Below are 19,444 nucleotides of genomic sequence, written 5' to 3' on the forward strand. Positions count from 1 at the left end.
CATATGTATCGGAATATATTAGGAAATGTTGACAGAAAACTTAGTAAAAAAAATATCGATGAAATAAAATTTAATAAAATTAATAATAAAATTTTTGAAAACAACCTTCAAATAAAAAAATATATAATAATACATATATTGAAATATATAAAGGAAATGATGATACATATATGTATTTTTTATTTAAAAAATTAATAATTTTGTTTATAAATTTATATTTATGTTATATTTAATTTTATATATACATATATAAGACATAATAAGATAATTAAAATTAATTTATTTAGAATTTTGGGAAAAAAATAAAAATCATTGCGGATGTGGCCAAAAAAATTGCTGGCATGTTCGAAATCAGTGCAATATCCCGATACAAGATTTATCAGTGAAATATCAGCGATAAATCCTGACTTATCCGTGCTTGCATATGACTGGGGTTGTCTCCATGTTTCATAGGTCAAATCCTGTTCATTTCACTTCTGTTTGCACAAGATTGCTCTACAAAGGATTAGTGTTTTGGGGATCAGCAAACGTTTCCCAACAAATACCAATAAAAAGAGAAAAGAAAGAAAAAAAAAAGGCCGTAAAGGTTGGAAAGGAGAAACCATGTTTATGGTGAAATGCTAAGCTTGCAATTGAAGAAACCAGATAAGCTGGGCTCTATACATCCTACACAATCTGACCCACCAACCACTTCACAAAAAGGTGAAAAATATCAAGATATCTCACATACTGAAGCCCCCAAAATGCCATTTCCTCCTCCCCACCATGAAGCATAGAACTGGAAGATGAATGCTAAAATGAACCATGAAAACCTGCACCAGAATAAGGTAGCAAAATTGGCTCACTTCATTCATATTCATCAAGGACAAAAATCATGAACTAGAATAAATGAACAGTTAACATATGTTGTATCAAATTTGTAGAAATACGAGAGGGAGAGACACTAACAAAGAGATCAACAATTCGTTGAAATGTAAAAGAATTAATAAGAAAGAGAGATTAACTAACAGCTCCTTGGAAAGCAAACTTACACTTATTATGACAGGGTATTGGCTTCATTTTATTTCTTGCCTGGAAGGTAGACCCTGATGATGTCTTTCTTTTTAAGTTTTTTCCGGCAAGTAGGGCACCTTTGACTGACTGCCATTGCACCTTCAATGCACTCCTTACAGAAGATGTGACCACACTTTGTTGATGTCTCTTCAGTCAATTGATCCATGCAAATTGGGCAAGTGAAGGTGGGTGTCTCTGGTGAGGGCACTTCTGTAGGTATTTGAACATTTTCAGTCTGCCATAAACACTTTCATGGTAAGCTTTAGACTTCTGATAAGCTCTTAATTGAACAAGTGGGTAGAACCAATGAACTAACCACATTTATATCTTATATAACTTAATAATTTAATTTAACTTATTAAGTATGTTTGGTAAAATAACTTTAACACTGTAACTTGAAGTTCAAAATGTCTTGCAAAATCAACTTAATGACTTAATAACTTAAAGTCATTTAAAGTCATTAAGCATTAAGTATTAAGTTTTACCAAATGCTCTCTTACATGACAAAAAATCATTGGTATACTTGTTTCCACAGTAAGTTAAATTTCAAAGAGAGGTACAAGTTGGGTCTTAATGCCACATTCTAGGATTTAAACATTATTGAGTTACAAGATTGGTGTTTGAGAATACAAGAGCAAAAAATTGTTCCTGAGCAATGTAAAGATCATTTAACCATTTCCTTTAACTTGTTTGTAAATGACTAGTTTCCACCAGAAGACTGTAATAACTAAATGGGGTTTTAATGCCACCAAAAGTTTAAAATTCTCAAACAGTGAAATCTTATAGAGTGGAGGACTTAAACATTATAAAGTTACAACATTGGTGTTCTAAAGAATGTGATTGTGAATACAAGGGCAATTTTTTATTTTTTTTATCAGAAAGAAGAATTGTATTAATATCGTGTAAAGATTTCATGAGAAGGATGAGGAATCCTTCCCATAAATTTACAAACCTGATCTAAACCACAAAAAACCTCTGCTATAAAAGGGGATTTGTACAAAAAGATAGATCACAAAAGAATGTACCAGAGGAACCTCTCCTGAAAAAACAACTAGGCTCCTCTCAATGGCAGCCCAACCCTAATGGTGTACATACCGTAAGCCAACTCAGCTGAATGACGTTTAAAGGACAACCTTTAAATTCTTCAATACAAGAGGCCCACAGAGAAGTAAAGAAATGACATGAATCCCATAAAGTCTCCGACGTTCTCCATTTGTCCTCAAAGATCCTAACATTTCTCTCTCACCACACCATCCAAATCAAAGTGAGACAAGCATTCTTCCTAAGTATCTCGCCTCTAGTGGAGTTCCCAAAACCCATATAAGAAATTGACATCATATCACTGAAACTCCTAGGCTGAACCCACATCATCCCTGCCTGTAAAAAAGTCTGTGCCACAACCCCAAAGTGAACAGACAATGTAGAAATAGGTGGTCACTCTGTCTCTCCAACCCCCCTACATAGTATACACCACTCCGGCCTAAGGGCTTTGGAAGGAATACAAGGGCAAAAGTTTGTTCCTGAGCAATTTATAGATCATTTAACAATTTCCTTCATCAGCTTTAAAATTATTCAACATATTTGTAAATGCATACTTTTGACCAGAAAACTGTCATGGAAATCAACTTCTGAGCCGAAAATCATAAACAAGAAAACCACACCCTTGGCCACCCACTCCCCATCAGTTCCCCAATAGAAAAATGAAAGCAAATGGAGTATGAGGAAGTGAAAAAGGCCAAGGAAAAAAAAGAAAGAAATAAGAATATGATGCAAAGCATTTTTCTACAGGGAAAAAACCTGGATATAAACATTTTCTAATTGACCAATTAGATCAAGGTAAGACTAGTTAGTCTTCTTTTGTCATGTGCCGGCTAGAAAGTAATTTCTTTTCACAATTTTTGAATTGTCTAAGCCCTAGTTTCTAAGAATTGAGATTTTATAGAATAAATAGGAGGCACTTGTATCTACAATTGACATCAATGAATAGTTAGTTTCTATTAAAAAAGAAAAAACAAAAAATAAAAAACAGGACCAGCAGATGGCAAATTGACAGGTTGAGACAATAAGGATAGCTTGAAAAATTTTAAGTACTTTTATCATAAATCTACTCAGAGGCAAAAGCCATATGTAAAATGTATCAAAGCAATAGAAACAAGAGAGAAATGTGAGACAAAGAAGGAACAAGAAATCAACATGTGGTTCATGGTCATAAGGCCCAATTTACAGGGACTGGGCAGAGAATAAGGAGAGTTCTAGATTTAACTCCATGTAGCAAAAAAAGAGGGAAAAAGTTGTAAAAATCAAACAAGTAGGTTGAGTTCAATAGATAAAAATGAATGAATGTGCTTAATGTAGGGATTGCAAACCTCAAGTAGATGGGTTGCATGATGTCCTACCTCAACAAATAGAGCAAGTGGTTGAAAAGTGATTTTTTGGGAGGAAGCTGTTAATGGTTGAAGCTTCTGAACCTAATGGCTCTTTGCATGCTCCAAGTCAAATGAACACTTCAAATTATGTGAATTGCCCATGTCAGCCATGACATAACAAGGGTTTTTTTTTTGATAAATAAACAAGGATTATATTAACAATAGGCAAACAACCACAAAGCATACAGGAAGTATACAATGCAGCTTAAACCTCACAGAGCAAGCTAAGAAACCAAAAAACCTCACTAGCCCTTAAGTGGAAGCTAACCACTCCAAAAAGCCTTTAAGAGAAAACAACTCCTCTCCAATATACAATCTAGCCCAACTCCACAAATCACATACAAAAGAATTTTTGAGTTTCTGTACTGCTAAAGAACCCTTCCTAAAAGCTAGCCTATTCATTTCCTTCCAAACCGTCCAAAAAATGCACAACAGAATAGATTTCCAAATCTTTTTCCTTTTTTTCCCCACAAAAGGGCCCCTCTAGCTAATTAACACCTCTTTTACTATTTCTAGGAAGACCCACTGAAAGCCAAACAAGACAAGGACAATGTCCCAAAGAACTCTGACCACTATACAATGTATAAGTATATGATTTACAATTTCTTCTTCACAACCACACAAAAAGCAACGGTTAAGGAGCTGCCACCCACTTTTTTGGAGTCTATCTAGGATAAGAACCTTCCCCCACATAGCCTCCTAAACAAAAAAGCAACTTTGGTTGGGACCCTATCCACCCAAATGTAATTCTTCAGGAAGGAGATGTCATTGGGTGTAATCAGCAATCTAAATGCTTCCTTAACACCAAACTGCCTATTTCTTCCACCCTTCCAAGAAACTGGATCATCCTCCAAAGTTAGCCTATATCCCCTCAAGACAGTAAGCAAATTTCCTACCAAACCCAACTCCCAATCATTAAAAGCTCTAAAGAATCTTAGATTCCATCCCCCCTAACCAAAATTCTGGTCCCAAACTTCCTCCACTATAGCATTCCTATGGACAGCCAAAGCAAATAATTGGGGAAAACTTTGGGACAGTGCTGCAAGGCCACACCAATGATCAGTCCAGAATCTAATTTTAGTACCATTACCAACCGTGAACATTATATTTTCCCAACACCAATCTATTTCCTTCAAAATCTCCTTCCAAACCCCCACTCCAAACGTCCCATTAGCCTCATTTGTCCTCCAACCAAAGCCCTCTTGCCCATACTTCACCGAAATCACCTTCTTCCAAAGGTTTTCCTTGTCACATGCAAATCTCCATATCCATTTGCCAAGCAAGGCCTTATTCAAAAGAGCTAGCTTCCTTAAGCCTAGCCCGCCCTTCTTTTTATTTGCACATACCACCTCCCAATTAACTAGTGGGCTTTCCTCTCCAAATTTCCCCCTCCCCAAAGGAAATCTCTTTGTAATTTTTCTAATCTTCTTGCTACTACCTTGGGCATTCGAAAAAGAGACATCTGATATATGGGCATACTAGCCATCGTACTCTTTATGAGAGTAATTTTCCCGCCTTTGGAAATATATTACATTTCCAAAGCGCTAGTCTCCTCCGCACTCTCTCTTCCACCCCATCCCAAGCAGAGAGAGACTTGTTAGGAGCCCCTAAAGGCAGTCCCAAGTAAGATGAGGGCAAAGACCCCACCCTGCACCCTAACTCCACTGCCAAAACATCAACCTCTTCCATCTCACCAACTAGAATGATTTCACTTTTGGCCAAATTGATTCTTAAACCTGACGCAACTTCAAACCAAAACAAGGTCCAGCTCAAGTGAGTTAAATGCTCTTTCTTTGCCTCACAAAAAAAAAATGTATCATCAGCAAAGAACAGATGAGAAATATTCATTTCCGTCCCTTTTCTTCCCCGGATTCTGCACCCTGAAAGAAAGCCCTCTTCAATAGCCCTTCTTATGAGAACACTCAACACTTCCATTCCCATAACAAAAAGGTAAGGAGATAGCGGGTCTCCTTGTCGCAGCCCTTTGGTACTCGAAAAGAAACCAGCCGGCACCCCATTTACCAAGACAGAAAATTTAGCTATAGAGATGCATCTCCACATCCATCCCATCCACTTTAACCCAAACCCCATCTTTTGCATAACCTTCATTAAAAACTATCAGTTGATGTTGTCATAAGAATCCAGTTTACAGATTAACCCTTTTTCTTTTCTTTTTTGCCAGGAGTCAATCACCTCGTTTGCAATTGGAAAGGCATCCAAAATCTGTCTACCCATCACAAAAGCATTCTGATTTGAGGAAACCACTTTTCCTATCACTTTCTTAAGCCTATTAGCCAACACCTTAGCCAACAATTTATACAGCCCCCCCAACAAGCTTATGGGTCTAAAATCCCCAAGGTCCTCAGCCCCTCCTTTCTTTGGGATTAGCACCAGAAAAGTGGTATTAAGGCTCTTGAGAAAAGAGCTTTGTTCATGAAAATCCTTAAACATTTCCATGACCTCCTCCTTCACAAAGTCCCAACAGTCTTGCCAAAAAGCCATTGTGAAGCCATCCGGGCCTGGAGCTTTATCGCCATTCATTTCCATCAAAGCAGAGCAGACTTCTTCCTCAGAAAAAGGAAGCTCCAAATTCTCAATTTCTTGAAGACTCAGGTGATCTAACTGCAGCCCCCCAATATCAACTTTCCATTCTGCATTTTCTAACAGCATCTGATGATAGGCGTTAGCTACCCCTTCCCTCACGTCTTGCTCCTTTGTCAACCACACCCCATTTATCTTAATTTTATCCAAAGAATTATTTCTACGGTGGGCATTTGCCATTCGGTGGAAAAAAAATTGTGTTCCTGTCCCCTTCCCTTAACCATAATTCCCTTGACAGTTGTCTCCAATGTACTTCTTCCAATAAAACCCACTTTTTATAATTTTCCTTTGCTTCATTTTTTAATTTTGTTTCCTCCTCTAACAAGTTTCTCTCACTTTTCACCAGGTCCCATAACTCCACTTGTTGAAGAGCTAAATTTTTATTGCATTCCAGCCTCCCAAAAACATCCCTATTCCAAGATTTAATTTTTTGTTTAAGCTCCTTCAACTTTGCAGTCAACCTAAAACTGGCCTTGCCTCTTACAACAGTCCCTTGCCACCAGCTCCGTAGGAGATCCTTGAAGCCTTCTACTTTAAGCCACATATTTTCAAATTTGAAAGGGGAGGGTCCTCTTCTTAAGCCACCGCCCTCTAGCAAAATAGGGAAGTGATCTGAGGTAGGCCTAGGCAGCCTGCTCTGATGATCAAGCCAATTTTAAGTCACGAGAAATCTGTCCAATCTAGCCCAAGACTGATTATTTTGACCCTCGTTCCAAGTGAACAAACCCCCTTGCAAAGGCAAATCAACTAACCCTAATTCATCAATTATCTGAGTAAATCTTCTCATCGCTGTTGTTAACCTCCCTTGCCTACTCCTTTCCCTTTGAAATAAAATGATATTGAAATCACCCCCTAAACACCAGGGTTCTTCCCAAATTCCTCTAATCGCCCCTAGCTCTTCCCACAAGCGTTCCCTATCCTCTCTAGTGAACAGACCATGAACTCCCATGAACACTCAGACAAACCCATCTTCCACTTTCCTAAATCTACAAGAGATTGAAAATTGACCCACCTCCAAATCAAGAATTTCCAATGTCCTTTTGTCCCAACATATCAAAATTCCTCCCACTGAGCCAGAAGCATCCAAAGCCCTCCAATCTAAAAATCTCCCAATTCCCAAACTCCTCACCACACCCTCGGTCTTTGTTTGAATTTTCGTTTCCTGAATACAAAATAAATCCATCTTCTGTTTTCTTATAATGGCCTTTATTATTTTCCTTTGGGAGCTGTCGTTTGCTCCACGCACATTCCAACTCAACAATTTGAGCTTCATTGGACTTCCGAAAGTTGACACCCTCTGCCCTGCAAGGGGCCTTTCTGCTTATTCCCTCCCTCATAGTTAATTGAGCACTCTAGTCTCTTTAACTCCCTTTCAAATTTTGATTTCTCCAATAAACCTTTACTACGAATTCTCTCCCTTTTTTTTCTAATTTTGACCGGAAATCTAGAATATCCTTTTCCAACCCCTCTGTCGAGAAACCCAGAAAGTGAATGAATCTTGCCAAGTTGCTTTCCTCCCATCTATTCTCCTCCCAACCCCTAATTTCTTGTGACTCGGATTGGGCTGAGCACAACTCCATTCCTCTTTTCTTATTGCTGCCAATATTCACCTCTATCAGACCCTAACAGGTAGTGGTTGCATCCTCTGTAATCCCATCTGCAGTAATCATACGCAACGGACTCTCTCCCTGAACTTCCTCCCTTAATGCCCCAGAATGGTCGTAATACTCCCCCACCGGAGTCTGACCAAAAGAAAAAGAAAGAGAAGGAGAGGACCCAAAATCCCTTTTTCCTCAAGAAACCAAAACATTCCCATACCTCATAGCCTCTTCAACTAAGGCAAGATCTGTCGTTGTTTGCTGATCCTCTACTTGCTGCTTCCTCATAACTTTCATATCCCAGAGTTTAAGAAACTCTTATTCTGAATTGCTCCAATTTCTAAGGCTAGACCAGGCCGAAGGATGGGCCTTATCAGATTGGGCTCTGTCCTCTAGGTGGATCTGAGAAGGGCTTGGGCTTGAATCCCCTTCCAAGACGTCTAACCCGAGAGACAAAGTATTCTCCTCTTCGCCAGCCCACCACTCATCCTTTGAAGACGACGGCCCAACTTCAACCAGTGCAAGCCCTTTTGATTTTAAGTCCGCTAGTGGGCCTGACAAAGAGAGCCCACCAGCCAACTTAAAGTCTTTTGGAACCACAACTGGGCCTGGTATGGAAAGCCCGCTCACCAAATTAAGACCATTTAAGGGTCGGGCCCCTGACCCAACTTAGCTCCAACTTGGGTCCTCTATACGCCCCGGTCCACTCACCTGCCTACTCGTCCTTTCTGCTGACTATTGCAAAACCTCGAGCCTCGCGTCTTCTTCCTCTTCCACCATGTGCGGGCCAACGCGTGCAATAGCATCACCCCCAACCTCGCCTCTTGAGCAGCAAGCCTTCCCTCGACTGTCAAACGAGGCCTTTCTCAATGACGGCCTGATCTCCCACCAAAGAAAAAGGGAGTAACAGACCTCTTCGATCCAGATCTCCAGCACATTAGGTAGTTCTTCGCCGTTCGTCTTCACCAAAATGCGGGCCCACTGTAGCTCCTCCAATTTCTCAGTCTGGGGGTCCAGTGCTAAGAAGCCACCACACTCCTTCCCCACCCTTCTCAAAATGATCGGGTCCCATAAGGAGATTGGTAACCCTACAATTTTCACCCAAGCCTCACTTCTTTTCTCACCTTCATCCAAACACCCAGTCTTAGGGCTCCAACTTTCCAAGCACGATTGAATCCCTTCAAGCGATCTCTTCCCAGAACTAAGAACTCGCTTAGCTTCGACCAAAGATTCAAATTCCAACAGCACCTTGCCCTTTTCCATCCTTGCCAACCCTAGTTTACCTTTCAGCCCCCAAGCTTTTGCCATTAAAATCCCCAACTTTTCCAAATCTTCTCCTCTTGCTGAGCTAGGGTTCCAACATCCAACGAGGCAGTGTTCCAATTTACTCAAATTTCTGCTAATTTCCTCCTCTCTTACCTCCACCATGACTAAATTTTTGCCTTTGCTCCTCGGCATCTTCACCACTTCCGCATAAGACCTTTCTAGAATAGGTTTCACCGGGGCTAGCTCTTCCTGCTTGCTTTCCTTCCTTCCAGTGACTACTCCCATTTTCCGTAACATCTCCACCATAGAGAACCAGCCCCCCCTCCCCTTTCTCCTCTACCTTTTGGGATGAATATACTGTACATCTTCATCTCCAGGTCCATAACACCTAACCTGGGGAAACACCCCACCCTATTCTCATCTCGCACTAGGGAGTAAGATCTCCCATTTTCCTTCCAGCCCCTTTCCCATTTTCGAGCTTTCTCTTCTTTAATGCACTGGTTCAAGCTTTCCAGGAAAATCCCTAGGCTCGTCAGTCCTAACCGGACCTAGGAAGAGATTCCTCTCTTTCTCTCCACTATAATAGCTTGAGGTCTTCCATTTCTCTCCTCTACTTCGATCTCAAACACCTTCGATTCCACTCCGAATCTACGCCCCTTCAGTCTCCTCTGCTTCTCTGATCTATGTTCTCTCTCTTCGCAATCGCTCTCTCGCTCACTCTCTCCCATCACTCTCTCCAATCGATTCCATGACATAACAAGGGTTTAAATAAGGATGCATCCAATAAAGGAAAAGAACAAGTTCAACATCTATGCAAGTTACCTTAAGTCTCTCATTCTCGTGGACTGCACATACTAGATATTAAATGAACCTAACACCTGTGGAGACCAAGACCCTATACTTGTAAGTTGTACCAAGTGCGCCAAATACAGCTATGGCTTTGTACAAAGAATTTGGACTGCTAGGAAGATTTTGAAGGGAAAATTTAAAAGAAAACCGGAGAGGTTTCCAGAATTTTATTAAGGGAAATCAAAACCATGTATGAGCATCTTTAGGAATCAGCAAGGTGTTCCTAGGATCTGTATAAGGGCATGGTCTTTGTCCTCCTCTGGTTTATTCTCAATAAAATCCTTCTTTTTGGTCTTGTCCAATTCCTCAAATCCAATCCATTTCCATCCGGCCAATTTTGCATGGAAATTAAAAGCTCCTTCAAACCTCAAGACTTTTGCTTGGTTAGTAGTGCACAAGAAGGTAAATACCAATGACTGGCTACATGTGAGAAGACCCTACAAATCCCTTAGTCCTCATTGGTGCATTTTATGCAAAGGAAGGGGAGAATCAATTGACCATCTTTTTCTACATTGTCCTTTAACTTTGGGGCTTTGGCATAAGCTCTTCAGTTTAACCAATATAGTTTAGGTGATGTCCAAGAGTATCGAAGATATGATGATTATCTCTTTTAGAGGATTGGGGAATTCAATAAGAGGCAAGATACTTTGTCAAATTGCATGCCTCACTATTCTTTGGATTATGTGGCAAGAGAGAACTACTAGGATTTTCAAGAAGTGGAGAATAGAAGAGACGTTGTGGGATCTACTTCATTTCTACTCCTCCCTTTGGCCTCTTGTTCCATTGCTTTTAGGGGAGTTCCACTTAATGTTATTCAACTGAGTTGGTTTTCGATTTTTAATTCAAAAGGAGTGGGTAACATTGAGAGGAGTTGATTTCAGCTTGCAAGTTATTTTGTATATGCCTACGTGTTTAGTTATCCTCATATGGTGGAGAAGTCTACTCTTACTTTGATCAGGTTTTGAATTTTGTGAGCAGGATCTCTCATCCTTCTCTCTTTGTTTTACTAATAAAAATTCATCTCTGTTTCTGATATAAAAAATAACTCTGTCCAGCACCTAATCTGGTTGACTGACTAAAAACATCGTCTATAAATGACCTTCATAGGAAAAGTTTGAGTGTAGTGATCCTACTGACATTATTTATAAATTTAATTTACACATTATACATAACTCTAGTTACTCTACCACACATCCCAATATATCAAGCGAAGAAATATAAAATTTTAGATGAATAATCCCTTGAATGGTTACATAAACTGATATAGAGCATGATTATAAGAAAGGAATTGGAAGAATACAGAGTATTTGCTTAGTATTGAAACTATTGTTATTCGCGGGGGGGGCGGGGGGTGGGGGTGGGGCGCTCTTGTGAAGGTCATCCCATGGAGCATAAAACAGGTCATACCAGCTGATGTTATATATCATAGGTGTTGCACAAATTCGGTCTTTACTTGATTTATCTCTCTAATAGCCATTGGTAGATAGATAGGAATCTCCTCCCGAATAAAAAAATTTCAAAATCCCTTCTTGGTAGCCTTGTGTGATCTTTGATACTGTACAATGTTTCACTGTTTCCACTTTCTAAGAGTTCTCCAACCAACATATCTTCTATAGAAGTAGAAACACTTAACCACCTCTTGCCACAAGCCACTATGCCTCCATTTAATTCAACTTCCACCATATATTAGGTATGCATTGGATCCTGCCCAGGCTTTTATAGTTAGCCTTACATCTATATGAAATTATTGTGTTTATGAATTTTCCAGGAGCTCAGTATCAGATTTATTTAAAGACAAGTTGCATTTTTCAGGAGCATCAGGCTTTGTAAGAGGCATGGGATCCTAGTTTATTGGTCTAAGTTGGATATAGCTTTTGGATACAAAGTAGTAATAAAAATTTCATAATTTATGATTCCTACTTGAGAAAACAATAATTACAATCATAACAATGAGCATATTCTTGCCTAAGAAAAGAAAAAAACCAACAACAACAATGAGCATATCAATGGTACATACAAGCAGGAAAAAAATCAATTTCTGAGTGAAACTGGAAGACTTTAGACTTTTTTTGTAAACAGAAACAACCATCTTCGTTTATCTAAAAAGATGAATACAAGAAGGATGAACAATCCTTCATGGATATACAAAAAGGTTATAAGGTAACTAAGCGTCAAGCCCCACAAAAACTAGTCCAGTCTTGCAAGTTTTTTTTTTTAAAAAAAAAGGGAAGATACAATGAAGAGAAATATAGCACACTCAAGGGGGAAGAAAGTCTCCAACAAAAGAGGTCAAATGCTTAGCGGCTTGTCTAGATAATTGGGTTGCAACTTGGTTTGCTGAATGGGAATCCCAAGAAAGGGAACAACCTAACTCATTGACAATATCTATGATTTTGCACATTAAATTGTGAAACTTCCCTAGACCTCTTTCCTTATTAATCACCCAAGATATAACAGTAGGCAATGCCAAAATATTTATCTCAATAACCAACTCACACCCAATTGCTTAGAGAGGGCTTTTAACACTTTAGGAGAGTGATGTCTAATTATGTCTCCAATACCCATCTAACCACGGTTATCCAAGACCATAACAGTTAAATTTTACTGAACTTATTAAAGAGGGAGACCAACCAATCATAACTTTCTTCATTGATCTGTATGAGAAGCAAGCACTTTTCCAATCCAGGGAAGTGATAAGTACACATGACCAAGGGAAGAGAGGAGTCTATTCTATTCCTTAATCTTCAAATCAGAGAGATTTAAATGAAAATTGAAATTCCCAGATAGTACTGATCTACAACAAAGAAAATAAGCATATTAATTGTCCTTCTGACTCAAAATAGATTTGGAAATTGAAACTTGAGAGGACTCTCCAACCACCATCCACAGGCAAATTTTTGTGCCATCTTCCACCAAGTACCAAGTGATATTCGAGAAATTATTGAAAACTTGAGAAATGATTCTCCAAGGACAATGATGCAACCACATAAATACTTAGGATGATCCCATGCAAAAAGCATTACTCTCTCTATGAAACCTCCAGAGTCAATTTTCAAGAAGGGCTTTATTCCTCAAGGAGATTCCCCCTAAACCCTTCATCTCCCCTTTGATTTACACATAAGATCCCACCCAACTAGGTAGTCTCTTTTTTCTAGATTGATCTTTGAGCCTGATATGCAAATCCACTGATTAATCCAAAATTTGATATAACACGTTGTGCTATAAAATAATTTAAGAAAGAAAGGAAAGATACTCGAGCAGCCGATAGAAATAAAGAAACACACAATTTCTTGGCAACATCATAACTTAGAAAAGCTTACAGGGGCAGACCTCAGTTTTGTTGAAGAGTTCCAAGCATAGCTTCAAATCGGTATCTATTTTGTTCTGTTGAGCAATCTCTGTCATAATAGTTTAAAAAAGCTATAAGTATGATTGCTAAGAAACAAAAATATCAATACAAAATTGAATTAAACAGGTCCAACAGCTTTCTTGGTAAGAGAGACACATACTAAATTTTTTTAATAGGAAATAAGAAGGATGAGATCATGAGACTTCCAAAGAAGAAAGGAAAAACAGTGGAGAAAACAAAAGCACAGCAAACAAAAATCCAAATTGCTCCCATACACAACTCATGGGGGACCGAAGTCCCTTGCAAGACTTAAGAAATGTAGCTCCTATTTTGGCCATCAATTCCAACCCCTAATTTGCAGATCCAGATATCCACAGGAAGAAGGCCTCCATGTTTCAACAAATGTAAATGATTTCCTCCTCCAAAGGTCATGACACAAAGTAACTCTATTCCTTGGGGTCACCTATGAAATGATGAGGAATCTCCCTCATCATCGCACTCGTAATACCCAAAGCATAGGATAAGAATTTGTTCCATCCAATAGAGCATTCCAAGCATTCTAGCCATGCTTTCAACAGTATATAATATGAATTCACTCAATTAACTATTATTTTAACAGTTAACATGGACTAGTTGAATAGTAAATAAAATAAAAATAAAATACAACATCCTGATTTCAATCAGAGCTCGAAATTGGCATATAACGAGTAAATAGTAAGTTACACAAATCAACTGGTAATATACAAGCATGAGATTTTTCTTGCTCAAGGTATGTTGTACGATGCACTGCAATAATGAAATTCCTTTGCCACAAGAAAAGGAAGCAGGTGCTCCTTATTATTACCAAGAAATCTTTTAAGTTGTTAATCTAAGGTGTAATGGAAAAACAAACTCCACACTATCAGTCAATTAGTCAAACTTAATTTGATGGTATCAAAAGATCCTCTATAAAAGTAATCATTGGTAGGTAGAAATGCATGAACCATGCAAAACATTCAGGGAGAAAATTGAATTTTTTTCCAATGCTGTAATCCAAAGACTCTAGAGGAATGAGTTTAGTCCAATAAAAATTTTCATAAGCTTTCTAGGCAAGTGGAAGTGAGTTTACATAAAATGAGAAGAATACTATGGCTTAAAGAAAATGTATAGCTATCTACAAAATAATGAAACAAACACAAAAAATACACCCAGTAACCAATGTAAGAGAGTATAACATCTTAGATCCCAAAGTTGATACGGACAGCATCTGCAAATGGACAAAAAAAAAGAAAAAAAAAACCAATAATAATAATAAGAAAAACAATACCTTGGTGTCCTTGCATTTCTATATCATCAAAAACAATACCTAGGTGCCCTGGCATTTCTATATCATCATCATTCACCATTATCACCTCAGCATTCCTCCTGGAATTCTTTCTGGCCTAAAAAGGAGCAAAACACAGATAAATAATAACAGAAAAACAACTAAAAATGAAATACTATGAATACTAAAGAAGATTACCTCAAGGAAACTCCTTGGAGAGGATAAAATAACAACATCATCATCACTCGCATCAACATTATTTGTAGCTTGAGGATTAGACCACCTTTGATCTTTGGCATACAATTCTAGAGGACTAGAACTAGTAAAGGTGCTCTCCAGAGCTACATTGTCACTGGGAGGTGGATAATTGAGGTCCAAGAGCAATGTCTCTTCCTCCTCAATGTCCCTCTCTGAGCCATTTTGTTGCTCTGATAAATCTTGAGTGCTCATGCTATGAATCAGACTTTTTATGAGAGTCACTGTGTAACAATCCTAAACATCAAAAAAATTAAGTTTTTTATCATAATATTGAAATTTCACTAAACCAAGAAAGAAGTCGAAAACTGTAATGCATTTAGCACCCAGGATCCTATTTCATCAAGATTTTGAATTTAAACTAAGTAAACTTACAATGGGATGTTTCTAAAACAATCTTTGGGTATATGGGCATCTTTGGGAAAGAAGTTCATGTGACTAATAGCCCTACTCTCGCACTTTCTTTATGTTATGTTCAGAAAAGTACTGAGGAAAGAGAAAGACCCCAAAGAAAACTGATTTTCTCATACTTGGTTTTACAAAAAATAATAAAGAAAATCAAATATAATTAAAATTAATTATGAATACAATTTCAAATTATCCAATTTTTGTAAAAAAAGAGTTAAAATAAGTAAAGTGAGTTTGAATTAAACTTTTTATTTTTTTTAGTTTCCTTTACTTTTTCTTTGCTTCTACTTTTCTTCTCTATTTTCTTTCCCTCCCATTTTCCCTCAAATTTTCCATAACCAAACATTGCCTTTGGCAACACATAGTCAAACATTGCCACTACAGTTTCTATGAAAATTATAAAAAATAAAAAAAATAAAAATAAAAAATAAAAACTAAGCAAGAAAATGAGACCTATACCCGTCATACTCACAGTATAATAACCCTAAAATTAAGAAAATCAATTCTCTTTTAAACAAAGAAACAGACCAAAATTTGAGATGTTTTAAGCACTCCACATCCAATTTGACCAAAATTTTGAATTAAAAATTGTGTCTAACCATCTGAAAGCATTTGGGCAAATTTCTCTCAAACAATTTTTTTTTCAACCAACATACAATAGCAAAACATTTCCTTTTTCTGAAAACAAAAACATATAAACAGACAAGCAATCAAACCTTGGGAATTTCATTAGATTAAAAATATATATACATGTAGTTAACTGTATGATAATCAGAACAGTACAATAAAATAAACAACAAAACCAAATAAACAAACAGACTAATCAAATCAACCAACAAAGCAAAAAACCCAAAAAAGAACAACAAAATTTTTCCCAGCCAATTTTATTTTTTTTTACTTTTTGAAAGCAAAATCCCCAGAAAATAAGGAAAATCAGAAAAGAGAAGGGAGCTCCAGAAATGGCATTCAAGAATCAAACCCCAAAAGCAAGGAATCACAGGGAACAAACAAAAAAGGTTGGTGAATTTCAAAAATGAAGAAAGAAAAACAGATAAACCCAATAGCAGAATCGAAAGAGAGAAGGAAACCTATTGGTGGCAGAGAGGGAGAGGATGAAAATACCTGGGGTGATTGAATGACGAAAAACAAAGGCTGAATAATTGTTTGTGACAATGAAGAGTGGTACCATATAAATATAAATATAATAATATAAAAAGAACAAAGAACAAAGAGGCATGTAGATTATAGGGCGCAGAGGGTGGGGTTGGGAAAAAATCTAGAGTTGAGATTCGTTTTCCCTTTCTTGGAAACGTCTCATGGGCTCCCCACCATTCCCAGTCTTTTGCCTCTTCTTCGTTCCCATCTCATCTCTCTCTCTCTACCCCCTTTTTATTTTCATTCACTTTCCATGATTATGTCCCTGGCAATTCAATCCCATCATATCCACTCCCTTTGTCCTTTTCCCTTTCATTTGACTAAAGGAAAAAAAGAAAAACAAAATCTGCAAAAACCTTTCTGATCTTGCAGAAAACAATATGCATTTGCTTTCTTTCACATCCCATTTTTGTTACTTTTCCTCAGAAAATTTATATGAATTTATTTTTATTCCTAAGTTCTTGCTTTTTCTTGCCACCCTTTTCAGATTAAAGTACAAAAATAGTCATTTTTTTTAATAAATGAAACTCTTTTTCATAAATAACCAAAAAAGAAAATAAAGAGAGAAGAATCTTGTACAAAGGATTAATTTGATGATAAAAACTTTTTACATCCTTTGACTTCATAGTTTTTTTTTTTTTGTCTTTTCAAATGACTTGAATTCACATTGCGGAGTCACATTGAAAATGGTGATATGGTAATTTAGGCTTCTTAGGAAATTTCCAAGAAAAGTTGAGGAGACATTGACGATGGAGATGGGAGAGCATTCACACCTTTTCCTTTTGTCTTTTCATATGAACTCCGATGCTCGAGCTCTACATCCATTACCAATCCATCGTCTTTGTCTTTTCCTCTCCTCTCCACTTTGTTTCCAATTTTTATTTTTATTTTCTATTAAAGGAACTTAGAAATTGAAAACAAGTATAATATTATTTGTAAAACAAGAGAAATTGATTAAGAGGAAGAAGGTACTATTTTGAAATATTTAACATAAAAAAAAATAATAATAATTGAGACATCCATAAAGTTTTTATAGATTTACGATACTCTCATTTTATCTCAATTTTTAAAATATGTATCATTAAAATCTTATTATAAAAAAAATTATCAATAACCCAATGAAATAAAAAGAATAAAATATTTTTAATTACTTTAACGACTAAAACTACCCCGTTAAATTAGTAAGCTAGAATCTAAACCAGAACAAAAATTTGTTAGTATGTTCTCCATTGCATGGACATGATTATATTTTAGGGTTATTTGATTAAAAGGGCCTCTCAAAACCTAATTTTTGAATTTTAACCTCCCACCCTTTTTTGGCATCATTTTGACAAAAATATCATCATTATTTTCTTGTAAAAATAACCATTACTTTTAAAACTTACATGTAAATACTTAAAATAAAAAATGACATTTATATCAAAAATTGATTACTTTTCCAGAAAAAACATGGAAAGAGTTAGATTTCCGATTTTGAGAATTATTTCATCCCTTTTAACCAAATATTTCTATATTTTATTCAACAATATTGATTAATATATGTTTTACATGACACAATCTGATGTTATGTATTAATTTAATTTGTTCAATGTTGTAGATGATAGTTTCTTTATGAATATATATATATATGTATATTATTTTACCATTTTTTTTAATCTTATGAATGTAAAGGGGTTTTAAAGCATTCACCTTTATTTTATAGCCTTTTTACTTACACTCATTTTATCTATGTATACAACATTATCTTTATACAATACTAATGTGATGTATTTAATCGAGATAATCTATGTGATTTTGAACTTGTTCAACGATAAACTCAATCATAAGCATTATGGAATTGCTTCATATATTAAATATGTTTTAATCATCCTGCGGAGTAGTTATCATTGTTTGTTTCACTAATGCTAAGACATGATAGTATTGTAACTCATAAATATAGCATATTTGAAATCATGCGTTGTGAGGATCGAAAAGATAAGTATAATCAAAATCTCAAAGAATTGATGGTCATTTTTCATAAAATCAACTCTTACTTGTTTGATGCAGTAATTAGGGGTGGAATTATGACACTAAGGAAAAAAAAAAATCTGTCAAAATTTTGGCAATTTGTTGTGATTTTTTCAAGGGGAAAATTGGCTCCTTTGCCAACTATGATATGTGTCCTTATTATTTGTAATTGCATGTGCTATATTTAAGTAAGACTTTAATATATCTATATACATATAAATATTAAAATAAAACTGTGACATATCTATGCACAAAATTAAGTATTAAAATATAATTCTAATAAAGAAAATAGTTTTAATTATCTTATTTTTAACTCTGAGGCCTAATTATTAAAAATATAGAACCATCATTATGATATTATTTTTAATACGTTATATATTAAAGTATGAAGTCTTTGCAGGCCCTTTTTTTTTCTTCCTACAATGCCCTCTTAAAAACCAAACTTAATTTCCATCCATAGACATAAAAATCACAAGCAATCCAACATGTACCAAATATGATATAATAAATAAAAACATCTAACCATTTAAAATCCAAATATGGCAAACTACCAAACAAAATCCAAGCACGCTTGATTTGACAAAAAAAAAAAAAGCAACGAAAGTCTAGACATATAAAGATATTTTTATAATATAGATTCTTAAATTCATCCATTGATTCAATAAATATCATTATCAATTTACTCAATTTTTTCAAGGAGGTTCAAATATTTAAGATAGAAAGAAACCTATGTAGACACAACATTCTCATTGTATCTCATAGGATTGTCGTACTATGTAGACATCTACATGGTTAAGAGGAGTTCACAGCCCTCCTATTTCCATGTAGACACAACATTCTCATTGTATCTTATAGGATTGTGAGAATAAACAAACAAACATTCCTTATGAGGCTAATAACCCCTTACATCAGGTCGATGGTTGATTCTAATACCATTTGTAATTACCTATACGTACATATTGTCCGCTCTTCACCAAAGAGGCTCTTATGACTTTAAAATGCGTCTACATGGTTAATAAAAGTTTATACTTATATAATGTTACAAACTTTTTCTCTTATTTAATTTGAGATATCACAAAAAGGATCCTTAAAGTTAATGATATAGGCATCAAATTCTGATATATGTGGTTGAATGAAAAAACTTTTCCTCTAACCCTATCTTATTGATGACATC

The 19,444-nt window shown here is 36.2% G+C and overlaps 1 protein-coding gene across 3 annotated transcripts; it reads right to left on the minus strand.

Annotated features, from left to right (window-relative positions):
- Positions 1–445: 445 nt before the first annotated feature.
- LOC117914300 (E3 ubiquitin-protein ligase RNF4-like) lies at positions 446–16,626 on the minus strand. 3 transcript variants are annotated; one of them, XR_004651255.1, is made up of 6 exons: positions 16,231–16,626; positions 14,644–14,937; positions 14,449–14,563; positions 13,114–13,191; positions 1,032–1,288; positions 446–812 (listed from the first exon to the last, which is right to left on the minus strand). XR_004651255.1 is itself a non-coding variant. In XM_034829571.1 (6 exons), exons 2-5 carry the CDS (start codon positions 14,893–14,895, stop codon positions 1,061–1,063), a joined length of 675 nt encoding a protein of 224 aa, XP_034685462.1. In that variant the 5' UTR covers positions 14,896–14,937; positions 16,231–16,621; the 3' UTR covers positions 446–812; positions 1,032–1,060. The 3 variants fall into 3 exon arrangements, 2 of the variants coding, with proteins under 2 accessions (XP_034685462.1, XP_034685463.1); XM_034829571.1 differs by having other exon boundaries at positions 1,032–1,300; positions 13,124–13,191; positions 16,231–16,621; XM_034829572.1 differs by having other exon boundaries at positions 13,124–13,191; positions 16,231–16,615.
- Between the last annotated feature and the right edge of the window lie 2,818 nt (positions 16,627–19,444).

This window comes from Vitis riparia, chromosome 5, assembly GCF_004353265.1.
Source record: "Vitis riparia cultivar Riparia Gloire de Montpellier isolate 1030 chromosome 5, EGFV_Vit.rip_1.0, whole genome shotgun sequence".
Lineage (NCBI taxonomy): Eukaryota > Viridiplantae > Streptophyta > Magnoliopsida > Vitales > Vitaceae > Vitis > Vitis riparia.